At 39.3% G+C, this 13,653-nt stretch overlaps 1 protein-coding gene across 1 annotated transcript in view; it reads right to left on the reverse strand.

The window, feature by feature from the left end:
* Positions 1-4,487: 4,487 nt before the first annotated feature.
* The window catches only part of ephx1 (epoxide hydrolase 1, microsomal (xenobiotic)), a 29,309-nt gene continuing 20,143 nt past the window's right edge, over positions 4,488-13,653 (reverse strand). Inside the window, exons 7-9 of the mRNA XM_061894125.1 lie at positions 13,480-13,588; positions 11,726-11,848; positions 4,488-4,867 (exon numbers count right to left, since the gene is read on the reverse strand). Coding sequence (XP_061750109.1) covers positions 4,657-4,867; positions 11,726-11,848; positions 13,480-13,588 — 443 coding nt within the window. The 3' untranslated portion in view covers positions 4,488-4,656. The remainder of the gene's footprint in view (positions 4,868-11,725; positions 11,849-13,479; positions 13,589-13,653) is intronic.

The raw sequence follows: 13,653 nt of genomic DNA on the forward strand, positions 1-13,653 counted from the left end.
ACTATCAATATCTGCTTATTTAACATGTTCTATCTACACTTGTGTTAAAATGTGATAATCACTTATTCTTCTCTTCCTTTATACTTGACATTAGTTTTGGATGATACCACACATTTAGGTATGGATCATGTCGATACCAAGTAGTTCCAGGATCATACATTGGTCATATTCAAAGTCCTCGTGTGTCCAGGGACGTATTTACTGACTTTATAAACACAATATGAATTAAAAAAAACAAAAAAAGATTTTGCGACGTTAAAAAATATCGATGTTATCACAGTAGTATCGACTATATACGCTCCTGCAGTGGATGTCAGGTGTAGATCCACCCATGGCGTTTGTTTACATTGTGACGCCGGTGAGCTATTGTATCCTCCTACGGTGTGTAGTGAAGCATGTTTAGCTAGTCCCCGTCCTCCAGTGATAATGCTACTTGTAAAAACCTGACTTTATTTGCACCTGAATTACCTCTTCCTGAGGGTGTTTCAGTGTTATAACTTCATCTTTACTTTTTACACCAAAATGCGTCCATTTTCCCTTTTCTGTCTACACACCGTGTCTGCTTGTAAGTACTCGGTGTGTGTGCGCTGCCCAACATGCTCCTCTGCTCCTAAAAGTGCCGTCATGCCCGTAAAAAACCCCCAGTACTTTTCAAACAGAGAGTAGTACCGTTTCTGATTCATTAGTACTGCGATTCTATACTAGTACCGTACAACCCTAGAGCACGGCATGATCTTTTTTACATCATAAACAATTATTAATACGTGTGGTGAAGCCTCGCCTTTGTTTTATCAGTTGGAGGAATGCCTGCTCCACAACACCAGCAAGAGAGCTGACCTCGTGTGTGCAGCTGCTGGCCTGCAAGGTTGCTGGGAGTCTCGGAGGAAGGTACCAACTATAAACACCAGTAGGGGGAAGCATAAACATATGCTGGACTTTTGCACTTTCTGACATTAATGGCGTTTGAGTCATAAGGGCTGTAAATAACATCGGTGCGGCCTCATTAAAAAAAAAAGCATGCGATAGTAAGGAACTTCAGCGACATACTTTGTACTCAGGATTATTATATTTGTTGATTGAATAAGCAACTGATTGATCTTTACGAATTCTGACAAAGGCTGGAATTGTTTGATTTAAAAAATTCCCCAAAAATTGCCTGTTGTGATTTAACCACTCAAGAAATTATTTTGTACATCAGGATATTGCCCCATTCCTGGGTGGATCTAGTGTGAGGGGGAGTAAAAATTTTGCAATGCAGTTTGCTGAAAATGACGGAAAGTGCCACTCTACATACCGTATTTCCTTCAATTGCCGCCGGGTATATAGTATGCGGATGCCTAGAATTACTGCCGGGTCAAACTCGTTTCGCAAAATACTTAGCGCATACTTAGCATTAACGCGGGTCAGGATTAACGCCGGGTCAAACTCCATCCATCATCCATCATCTTCCGCTTATCCGAGGTCGGGTCGCGGGGGCAACAGCCTAAGCAGGGAAACCCAGACTTCCCTCTCCCCAGCCACTTCGTCTAGCTCTTCCCGGGGGATCCCGAGGCGTTCCCAGGCCAGCCGGGAGACGTAGTCTTCCCAACGTGTCCTGGGTCTTCCCCGTGGCCTCCTACCGGTTGGACGTGCCCTAAACACCTCCCTAGGGAGGCGTTCGGGTGGCATCCTGACCAGATGCCCGAACCACCTCATCTGGCTCCTCTCGATGTGAAGGAGCAGCGGCTTTACTTTGAGTTCCTCCCGGATGGCAGAGCTTCTCACCCTATCTCTAAGGGAGAGACCCGCCACACGGCGGAGGAAACTAATTTTGGCCGCTTGTACCCGTGATCTTATCCTTTCGGTCATGACCCAAAGCTCATGACCATAGGTGAGGATGGGAACGTAGATCGACCGGTAAATTGAGAGCTTTGCCTTCTGGCTCAGCTCCTTCTTCACCACAATGGATCGATACAACGTCCGCATTACTGAAGACGCCGCACCGGGTCAAACTCGTTTCACAAAATATTATTTTTATTAGCGCATGTCTAGAATTTCCGCAGAGTCAAACTCGTTTCGCAAAATAATTAGCATGTGCCTAGAATTTCCGCCGGGTCAAACTCTTCACGTCACGAGTGACACTTCTCCTGTCATCATTTTCAAAATGGAGGAGGCTGATTTCAATCATTTGAAATTGCATAAAGGGAAGAAGATTAAGAGCTATTCAGTAGGATTTAAGGTCCAAGCTATTGAATATGCTAAAAAGAACAGTAAGAAGCTATGTTTTATTAATATAACATAGCTGCGTGTGTCAAATATGAGTCATTAAATGACTCCCGCCCCCTGGTGGTAGAGGGCGCTAGTGATCCTTCTTGCGACTACTCGGCTGCAGAAGAAGTGACAACAAGCAGCGATCGGTTATTTTTTCCTCTCGCTTGCACTTTTAACATGGAGGATTACATATCTAAAATAAAACAGTTTTCTAAACTGGACTTTCAATCAAAGCCGGAGGTAATAAAGGAAGATCTCCATCGAGACAGAGAGACTTTTAAAACTGAAGAAAGATAAGGAAGACTTCTATAAACAAGTTATCGATGCTTTTGATCAGAAGGAGCTGCGCATGGACTTCGTTTATAAGTAAAGGTAAGACCATAATAACGTTTTTTTTTTTTTAATTACATGTGCTTTTCATGATGGTATCCTTACATCACACTCAAATTTGTAAGCGCAGGCCTGAATTTACCGCATACCTTTGGTAAGTGCCGGAGTGAGAAGAGGTTTTAAAATAATTATCGCATGCTTGCCTTTACCGCATGCCTTTGGTAAACGCCGGAGTGAGAAGAAGTTTTAAATTAATTAGCGCCCCGGCGGCAATTCAAGGAAATACCGTAGTAACTGATACCTTGGTTAAAAATTGGAGTTGCCACAAAAGACGTTTTAAGATGTTCATTCGACACTCCACTGCCATCTGGCGGCTGAAGCGGATAGTGCGCTCCCCCAATGCGTCACGTTTCATGTGTCGGGTAAATTAATTCCCCTTCCTACTGTACTACCAAGCTTAATGGTTTGCGGAATATCCACCTTCATTTCAAGCACAAATAAGTCTGGGTTCTTAAGGGTTCAAAGGATTATTAGTAGGGCTGCGAATCTTTGGGTGTCCCACGATTCGATTCAATATCGATCCTTGGGGTCACGATTCGATTCAAAATATATATATTTTTTTCAATTCAACACGATTCTCGATTCAAAAACGATATTATTCCGATTCAAAACGATTCTGTATTCATTCAATAAATAGTATTTCAGCAGGATCTACCCCAGTCTGCTGACATGCTAGCAGAGTGGTAGATGTTTTTAAAAATCTTTTATAATTGTAAAGGACAATGTTTTATCAACTGATTGCAATAATGTAAATTTGTTATAACTATTAAACGAACCAAAAATATGACTTATTTTATTTTTGCGAAAACATTGGACACAGTGTGTTGTCAAGCTTATGAGATGCGATGCAAGTGTAAGCCACTGTGACACTATTGTTCTTTTTTATTATTTTTATAAATGTCTGATAATGTCAATGAGGGATTTTTAATCACTGCTGTGTTGAAATGATAACTAATATTGATACTGTTGTTGATAATATTCATTTTTGTTTCATTACTTTTGGTTTGTTCTGTGTGGTGTTTGTATCTCCTCTCGATTGCTCTGTTTATTGCAGTTCTGAGTGTTGCTGGGTCAGGTTTGGTTTTGGAATTGGATTGCATTGTTATGGTATTGCTGTGTATTGTTTTGTTGGATTGATAAAAAAAATATATATATATGGATTTTAAAAAAAAAAAGAGAATCGATTCTGAATCGCACGTGAGAATCGCGATTCATATTTGAATCGATTTTTTCCCACACCCCTACTTCCTACTGTACTACCAAGCTTAATGGTTTGCAGAATATCCACCTTCATTTCAAGCACAAATAAGTCTGGGTTCTTAAGGGTTCAAAGGAGGGGGTCCGGTCCGATCCGGTGGCCATGTACTGCTTGCCTGTGTATCGGCTGGGGACATCTCTGCGCTGCTGATCCGCCTCGACATCTCTGCGCTGCTGAGCCGCCTCCGCTTGGGATGGTTTCCTGCTGGCTCCGCTGTGAACGGGACTCTCGCTGCTGAGTTGGACCCGCTTTGGACTGGACTCTCGCGACTGTGTTGGATCAATTGTGGATTGAACTTTCACAGTATCATGTTAGACCCGCTCGACATCCATTGCTTTCCTCCTCTCTAAGGTTCTCATAATCATTATTGTCACAGACGTCCCACTGGATCATTATTGTCACCGATGTCCCACTGGGTGTGAGTTTTCCTTGCCCTTATGTGGGCCTACCGAGGATGTCGTGGTGGTTTGTGCAGCCCTTTGAAACACTAGTGATTTAGGGCTATATAAGTAAACATTGATTGATTAAAAAAAGTCAGAAAATGTATTGTTATTAATGACTGAAATACGATGACATTTTCAAATAAAGATTGGATGTAATACAAGTACATTTATTAGGCTTTTCCAAACTAACCGTGGCATTCAGAACATCTGTAATATGAACGGTTGGAAATAAAGCTTGTTTTATGTTTGATAGATGGGATTCTGCAAAACATGCTAATGTTGAAACTCTTCCTTCACACCTGCTCCAGCTGACCACTAACGTGCCTTGGTCTTCTCCACTCTGCAGATGAAATGGTGAAGGTCTTCGGCCATCAGCTGGGGTTCCTCCATGGCTGCAAAGTGACCGCCGCGAGCCATGGGTGTGTAGGTGAGAAGATTATGGAACTTCTTTTGGACCCACAACTTGGGGGTGTGCATCAGCTCGTTGGGGAAGGATGCAAATCCAGCGGGCACGCTTACCGGTACCCTGGAACAAGTCCATAAGTGTGCATAGTTCAGCCTACCGACACTGTGTCCGTACTGAATCAAACATTCATGTTCAGGACAGTGGAACATGTTCAAGTGGCAACCCCTGAGTTTGACTCCAACATTCCCAAAACTAACTCATTGTCTGCACATGTGACTTTGGTCAGAGACTAGGGTTGTCCCAATACTAATATTTTGGTACCGCCACCAAATTGTATTTAGATACTTTTTTTAAATAAAAGGTGACCAGAAAAAAATGTCATTATTGTCTTTATGGTAACAAAAAATCTTAGGGTACATGAAACATATGTTTATTATTGTAATTTAGTCTTTTAGTAGTAAGTAAACAAACAAAGAATGAATGAAATATTTTATTTGAATGAATGAATGAATGAATGAATGAAGCGGATAGTGCTTCATTTTCATATCATTAAATGATAAGAAAACTAAATTTATGGTGTTTAGTGGTGCAAGGACAAATTGTGAAGCAAAATTAAATCAGGGCTTCACGGTGGCAGAGGGGTTAGTGCGTCTGCCTCACAATACGAAGCTCCTGCAGTCCTGGGTTCAAATCCAGGCTCGGGATCTTTCTGTGTGGAGTTTGCATGTTCTCCCCGTGAATGCGTGGGTTCCCTCCGGGTACTCCGGCTTCCTCCCACTTCCAAAGACATGCACCTGGGGATAGGTTGATTGGCAACACTAAATTGGCCCTAGTGTGTGAATGTGAGTGTGAATGTTGTCTGTCTATCTGTGTTGGCCCTGCGATGAGGTGGCGACTTGTCCAGGGTGTACCCTGCCTTCCGCCCGATTGTAGCTGAGATAGGCGCCAGCGCCCCCGCGACCCCGAAAGGGAATAAGCGGTAGAAAATGGATGGAAGGATGGAAAATTAAATCAAGTGGAAATTGATAGAGTATATGAAACTAAATTCTTGGGAATAATAATTGATCATAAACTGTGTTGGAAACCGCATATTGAATATATAAAAGGAAAAATCTCCAAATCTATTGCTATTCCTTATAAAGTAAAACACATGCTGAATAAGACATGCCTCCATATGTTGTATTATTCTTTTATTTTTCCATATTTAACGTATTGTGTTGACATTTGGGGAAATGTTTCTAAAACAAACACAGACCCAATAATAAAACTTCAAAAAAGGGTCATTAGAATAATACACAAAGCCTGCTGCTATGAACATACCAATCCATTATTTATGAGTTCAAATGTGTTAAAATTTTCCGACATTGTGTTTTTAAAAACAATGGAAATTATGTTTCGAGTAAAGAACAACAGCCGTCCTGCTTGTATTCTCAGGCTATTTCGTTTAAGAGAAGAAAACTATAATTTACGGGGGATATCGATTTTTGAAATAGGTAAAGCGAGAACAAATATAAAATACAAATGTATTACAGTTTTAGGAGTTAAATGGTGGAACAAGCTCAGTGATGAGCTGAAGACATGCACTTCTTTGGTAAGGTTTAAGAAAACATTGAAAGGTGAAATATTTGAAAATTATAAAATATAGTAACAATTACTTTCATCCCATTGATTTTTGATTTTTTTTTTTTTTTTTTTAAGTTGATGTTCCAGTCAATCTAATCTTCAGTGAAGGTATAGGATAGGTCATTCTTTTTCTTTTCTTTAGTGTGTAAATGTGCATTATTGTATACATATAACATGTACTGTAAAACTGATCACACAAAATGGTTAATTGATTTGATTGATTATATGACCGAAATAAACTTATTTCATTCATTCATTCATTATTGTAATTTAGTCTTTTAGTAGTAAGTAAACAAACAAAGACTCCTAATTAGTCTGCTGACATATGCAGTAGCATTTTGTGTCATTTATACACCTATTTTTTTGTAAACATTATGAGGGACAAACTGTAAAAATGTATTATTAATCCACATGTTCATTTACTGTTAATATCTGCTTACTTTCTGTTTGAACATGTTCTATCTACACTTCTGTTAAAATGTAATAATTACTTATTCTTCTCTTTGATACTTTGTATTAGTTTTGGATGATACCATACATTTAGTATGGATCCGATACCAAGTAGTTACAGGATCATACATTGGTCATATTCAAAGTCCTCATGTGTCCAGGGACGTATTTCCTGATTTTATAAACATAATGTGAATTTTAAAAAAACGAAAGAATATTTTGTGATGCTCAAAAATATTGACGCAATCATAGAAGTATCAACTAGATATGCTCTTGCACTTGGTATCATTACAGTGGATGTCAGGTGTAGATCCACCCATGGCATTTGTTTACATTGTGAGCTATTGTATCCTCCTACGGTGTGTAGTGAAGCATGTTTAGCTGTTACTCGTCCTCCAGTGATAATGCTACTTGTAAACATCAACTCTATATTCTTACTTCAAAAGAAAGCAATTAGAATTGTAAATTATGCGAATTATCATTAAATTAAAAACATTAAAAGTGCACGATCTTGTTGACCTCAACACTACAATTGTGGCTTTCAAAGCTAATAACCACATGCTGCCTGGGTGTTTACAAGTGAGATTTAACTCCAGAGAGAATCCCTATGACCTCAGAGGTTCAGCTTTCTGTCAGAAAGCAAAAATAAGAACAGTAGATGTGTTTCTGTTAGAGGAGTTCAGCTGTGGAACAGCTTGGATAATTCCTTAAATGTTCCAGTTCCATTCACACATTTAAAAAACACTTTAAGACCAATGTCTTGAAAAAATGTATCACTCTTGAATCAACATTGTAGTTAATACTATGATTAATGTTAATTAAAAACTATACATGAGATTTAAATAATAATAGAAGTACAATTGTTTATATATATTGTATATATAATTAGTGCAAAGGTTTAATATATACACAGGGATATTTCACATGCCTGTACTGTGTATAAAATTTAACTACGTTCATGTTGTTTATAATGTGTATTTATAATAAGTTGTGCAAAAAACATTAAATAATTTTCGGAAGTTTATTTTGTACTTGAAATTGTTTATAGGGTTAGGCGCAATAAGTGTTTAACTTCAGCCTAAACCCTTTCGGTCTGCAACATTTTTTATTTTCAATCTATGAATGTACAACTTTTTATTTTCAATCTATGAATGTACAACTGTTAGTTTGCTTTGTTGACCATTGACCGAAGAACAATAAACATACATACAAGAAACGTACTTTATTTGTCACCGAGGAGACAAGGATTAGTGATTTAGTGTCACACCGCGGTGAGGGATGTCTTGTTTTGGGTTTTTTGTCTTATGGTTTTAATTTGAAAAGTAACTCTCCTCTCGTTTCAGGTCACTTGCCCTTCCTTTTGTGTCATCAGTCTGACGTCATCCCTGTTCTCTGATTGTTTCCAGCTGTTCCCTATTACCTTCATGTGTTTATAAGCTCACGCCTTCCTTTGTTCTGTGCCAGATTGTCTCGTTTATTCGTGCTCTCTAGCGTCCATGTCTTTGTCCATGCCTTGCCTTGTCTTGTGCCTATGTCCCTTGATCCTGAACCCCTTTATGAATATTTTGAGTTTTCCTTTTTTCCTCCTCAGCAGAGTGATTTTGGTTATTTGGTTATTCAGCCGCAGTGGTAAGTTTCAGTTAAGTTTTTTCATTCATTCCTCAACTTTTTGAGTGACTATTTTTGTTAAATACTTTATTAGATAGTTAGTGTAGAATTTTTCATAGATGTTGTTTTGGTCCTTCTGTTGTAACGCTTTTTGTTAAATACTGTTTATAGTTCGTCTTTACTTTTGTGTTTTCCTCCGTTCGGAGTGATTTCGGTTGTTCCTTCTTTTTCTGGAACCTTTTCGCCGCGTAGTTTATTTTTTGTGATATTAGATGTTTTTTCTTGACTCGGGAGGTAAAAGGAAACTGTCAAAATAAAAGCCTGTCTAAAGTCCCAAATCTGCATCTGAGTCCAAATCCTTTTATCAAAGCCTGACATTTAGAAGTAGCTAAAAGACTGCCGGATGGTGTTTCAGTGTTATAACTTCATCCTTTTTCTTTACATTTTACATCAAAATGCGTCCATTCTCCCGTTTCTGTCTTCACACTGTGTCTGCTTGTAAGTACTCTGTGTGTGTGCGCTGCCGATTTTGAGGCGGTATAGTACCGGTTATGATAAATTAGTATACCGGTACTGTACTAGTACCAGTCTACTAAGAGAAATAAGGAGCACGAACAAAAATGAAGTATTTTTGTACCTACAACAGCTCTTTTCCTTCAGTTGTGCAACATTTCAATTGGTCAGTTGTGGAAAAACTGGATGAAAGAAAGTGTGAGAAGACCAACGCGACAGAAAAAAAAGGATCTTTGAAAGTTAATTTCCTGTTGCCCCTCTCCCTCTTTTACATAACCACAAATCTGATTTTTCAAAAACACGTAACGATAAAAAACCGACAGCACGTCGACATAAATGCACCAATATTTTCAAAAATGAGCGCTTTAGATGCTGGTAAAAGCAGTCGACCATGTATGTCGTCATGGACGTTTTAGGAACAAGAAGACCATGGACCAGGACTTAGGGTTGCCTATTGTTTACAGTTTAACTGCCAAATCAGTACTTTTGAAAAGAAAGTGTGCTGGTGCTTCAAAAAAATGTGCAAACCCCATTAAAATACAGTCTTTACGGGGAGTGAGGCAAATACTTCAATAAAATAAGTAAGCTATTTACAATATGCAATAAAATCCAAAACAAATTGTTATAATTTTTGCAGCAAAACAGGCGACAAGTAGAATGTGCAAAAAAACAACTTGCTTGTGGTGTTTTCAGAATTCCAGTGTTCATGAATGCACCTGGCTAGCATTGATAGTGATGAGCATAGACATGTTATAAGGGTATGCAGCATGGAGCGCTGACGAGACGCGGGGCCGCCATCTTGGAGTGGTGATCAGTGCAATTCATTTGGCAGGAGCAATGAACTGTCAGCGCATTTCACTCATTTTACCTCACTGAATACCACTCATTTTCACCCCCATTTTTGTCATACGTGTAGTTATGATAAAGGGCACATGTTTTATTATTCATAGTTTGTTTAACAGTGGTAGAATATTCTTACATGCTATAAGAGACCAGACGTCCGAGATCAAAACTGGGAATATAATCCCAGAGAGGGGGGGGGGAACGGTCAGCTATTTATAAATTGAAAAAAAACAATATGATTAAGTTATATATACATGCGTATAGCCTACATAAAAATTGGGTTGAAAAGCTAGATTAAATTTAAACTTGTATAATACTGTATAGCCACTGTCCAGCTGATTGTCTAGTTAGATAACATATATCATCACCCCCCCCCTTTGTTTTCTACCTGTCAGCTGTCAGTTTAGCATATTTGTTTTCTACCTGTCAACTGTCAGTTTAGCATCTTTGTTTTCTACATGTCAACTGTCAGTTTAGCATCTTTGTTTTCTACCTGTCAACTGTCAGTTTAGCATCTTTCTTTTCTACCTGTCAACTGTCAGTTAAGCATCTTTCTTTTCTACCTGTCAACTGTCAGTTTAGCATCTTTGTTTTTTACCTGTCAGCTGTCAGTTTAGCATCTTTCTTTTCTACCTGTCAACTGTCAGTTAAGCATCTTTCTTTTCTACCTGTCAACTGTCAGTTTAGCATCTTTGTTTTTTACCTGTCAGCTGTCAGTTTAGCATCTTTCTTTTCTACCTGTCAACTGTCAGTTAAGCATCTTTCTTTTCTACCTTTCAACTGTCAGTTTAGCATCTTTGTTTTTTACCTGTCAGCTGTCAGTTTAGCATCTTTCTTTTCTACCTGTCAACTGTCAGTTTGGCATCTTTCTTTTCTACCTGTCAACTGTCAGTTTAGCATCTTTCTTTTCTACCTGTCAACTGTCAGTTTAGCATCTTTCTTTTCTACCTGTCAACTGTCAGTTTGGCATCTTTCTTTTCTACCTGTCAACTGTCAGTTTAGCATCTTTCTTTTCTACATGTTAACTGTCAGTTTAGAATCTTTCTTTTCTACCTGTCGACTGTCAGTTTAGCATCTTTATTTTCTACCTGTCAACTGTCAGTTTAGCATCTTTCTTTTCTACCTAGGGGACGGCGTGGCGCGGTTGGGAGAGTGGCCGTGCCAGCAACCTGAGGGTTCCTGGTTCAATCCCCACCTTCTACCAACCTCGTCACGCCTGTTGTGTCCTTGAGCAAGACACTTCACCCTTGCTCCTGATGATTCGTGGTTAGGGCCTTGCATGGCAGCTCCCGCCATCAGTGTGTGAATGTGTGTGTGTATGGGTGAATGTGGAAATAGTGTCAAAGCGCTTTGAGTACCTTGAAGGTAGAAAAGCGCTATACAAGTATAACCCATTTACCATTTACCTGTCAACTGTCAGTTCAGCATCTTTGTTTTGTCAGTTTAGGCTGCTCGCCGGCTCCTCATCACCACTTCAAGATGGCGGCCGAATTTCTCGCTTCACAGCAGCCAATGCTGCATCTACTTATAAGATGTCTGTGGTGATGGGTACATAATAAAGAGGTCTTGTGTTGATTGTGTGGCAGTGTTGTATCTGCTGACTATTAACGCGTTAAGGTGGGCAATAAAGAATGTCAGGATGCTACACAGTGAGACCATATTTCCTTCAAGCGCCTGTTGCAGGTGAGGTGGCTGCAATTATTTAGTTAGTTTTTCCAGTCTTGTTACTACTACTGATGCCATTACGAAGCAGAGTTTTGGTACCAAGCCCTTTTGAGGAGTTGGATGAACTAAACGGAGTCAACTTAAACATGTTCCACTGTATTGTATTTTTTTTTTTTCATTTTATTTTAGGAGATATATATTGTGAATTGGCTAACATCCTTCTACAATGGAGGAGACGTTACAAAAACAGTTGGACAGATCGGACTTATAACTTACTTCATGTGGGGATGATTGAGGCCTTTGGAAAAGTTCTCCTTGTAGAACCTCATTGAGGGAATGATGCAGCCTGATGTCCAGTAGATCATCACGTTGGTCAGCAGGTCATCCAGAGAGAACTTCCTTCAATGCACACGTACAAACAAGGTCAGTTCATGTAACCACACAAAAATCAGCTGCATGATCTACTCGGTAACGGGTGTTAAATACTGTGTGCTAACAAACAAAAAATTGCACAACAAGATTTTGTTATTCTTTTACTTTTATTAAACACTGGAAGGTACACCACCCTAAATCGATCATCATTTGAATGCACCAAAAAATATGTTTTAACTGAATTTGGTTGTAACTACCGTATTTCCTTGAACGTATGCGCCTGCCTAGGATTACTGCCGGGTCAAACTGGTTTCGCAAAATAATTAGCGCATGCTTAGCATTACCCCCGGCTCAGGATTAACGCCGGGTCAAACTCGTTTTGCAAAATATTATTTTTATTAGCGCATGTCTAGAATATCCGCCGGGTCACGTTTCGTGAAATAATTAGCATATGCCTAGAATTTCCGCCGGGTCAAACTCGTGACACTTCTACTGTCATCATTTTCAAAATGGAGGAGGCTGATTTCAATCATTTGAAATCGCATAAAGGGAAGAAGATTAGGAGCTATTCAGTAGTATTTAAGGTCCAAGCTATTGAATATTCTTGAAAGAACAGTAAGCAGCTATGTTTTATTAATATACCGTAGCTGCGTGTGTCAAATATGAGTCATTAAATGACTCCCGTCTCCTGGTAGTAGAGGGCGCTAGTGATCTTTCTTGCGACTACTCGGCTGCAGAAGAAGCAGTAAGAGTGAGCAGCGGTCGTTTATTTTTTCCTCTCGCTTGCACTTTAAACATGGAGGACTACATATCTAAAATAAAACAGTTTTCTAAACTGGACTTTTAATCGAAGCAGGAGGTAATAAAGGAAGATCTCCATCGAGACAGAGAGACTTTTAAAACTGAAGAAAGATAAGGAAGATTTTTATAAACAAGTTATCAATGCTTTTGATCAGAAGGAGCTGCGCATGGACTTCATTTATAAGTAAATGTAAGACCATAATAACATTTTTTTTACTAAATGTGCTTTTCATGATGGTATCCTTACACCACACTCAAATTTTTAAGAGCAGGCCTAAATTTACCGCATGCCTTTGGTAAGCGCCGTAGTGAGAAGAGATTTAATTCAAGGAAATACGGCATGCAATTAAAACAGTTAGGTCATCAAATTATTTAGACAAATGTAATAATTACAAATAAAGTGAGCCTTATAATTACTCTAAGCATTCAAATAAAGTAAATAGTCCCATTTCAGCTGAATAAACATCAAGCATCTTCCATAAAATGTAAATGAAAAACAGCGTTTAGGCTCCTATTTGTCCCTTATTTCATGAATCTGGACTGCATAATGATCCTAATACTGCCATATATGGGCGGCATAGCTCGGTCGGTAGAGTGCCCGTGCCAGCAACTTGAGGGTTGCAGGTTCAATTCCCGCTTCCGCCATCCTAGTCATGGCCGTTGTGTCCTTGGGCCAGACACTTTACCCACCTGCTCCCAGTGCCACCCACACTGGTTTAAATGTCACTTAGATATTGGGTTTCACTATGTAAAGCGCTTTGAGTCACTAGAGAAAAACGCTACATAAATATAATTCACTTCACTTCACATACAGTACATTAGTATTATACTAGTGAGATGAAAGTGTTTTACCGCACCTAGTGAGTCCTCCATCTTCCAGGTTTTTAAAGTCCCTATTCGTCCACGTGGAGAACTTCTCCAGGATGTACGCTGCCAGACCGACTGGTGAATCATTCAATCCTCGACCTGGTGGGGACAAAGAGAAAATGTTAAGACAGGCGGTGACAAAAGTAAAGAGAGATCGCCCGCTC

This window comes from Nerophis ophidion, linkage group LG03, assembly GCF_033978795.1.
Source record: "Nerophis ophidion isolate RoL-2023_Sa linkage group LG03, RoL_Noph_v1.0, whole genome shotgun sequence".
In the NCBI taxonomy this organism is placed as follows: Eukaryota; Metazoa; Chordata; class Actinopteri; order Syngnathiformes; family Syngnathidae; genus Nerophis; species Nerophis ophidion.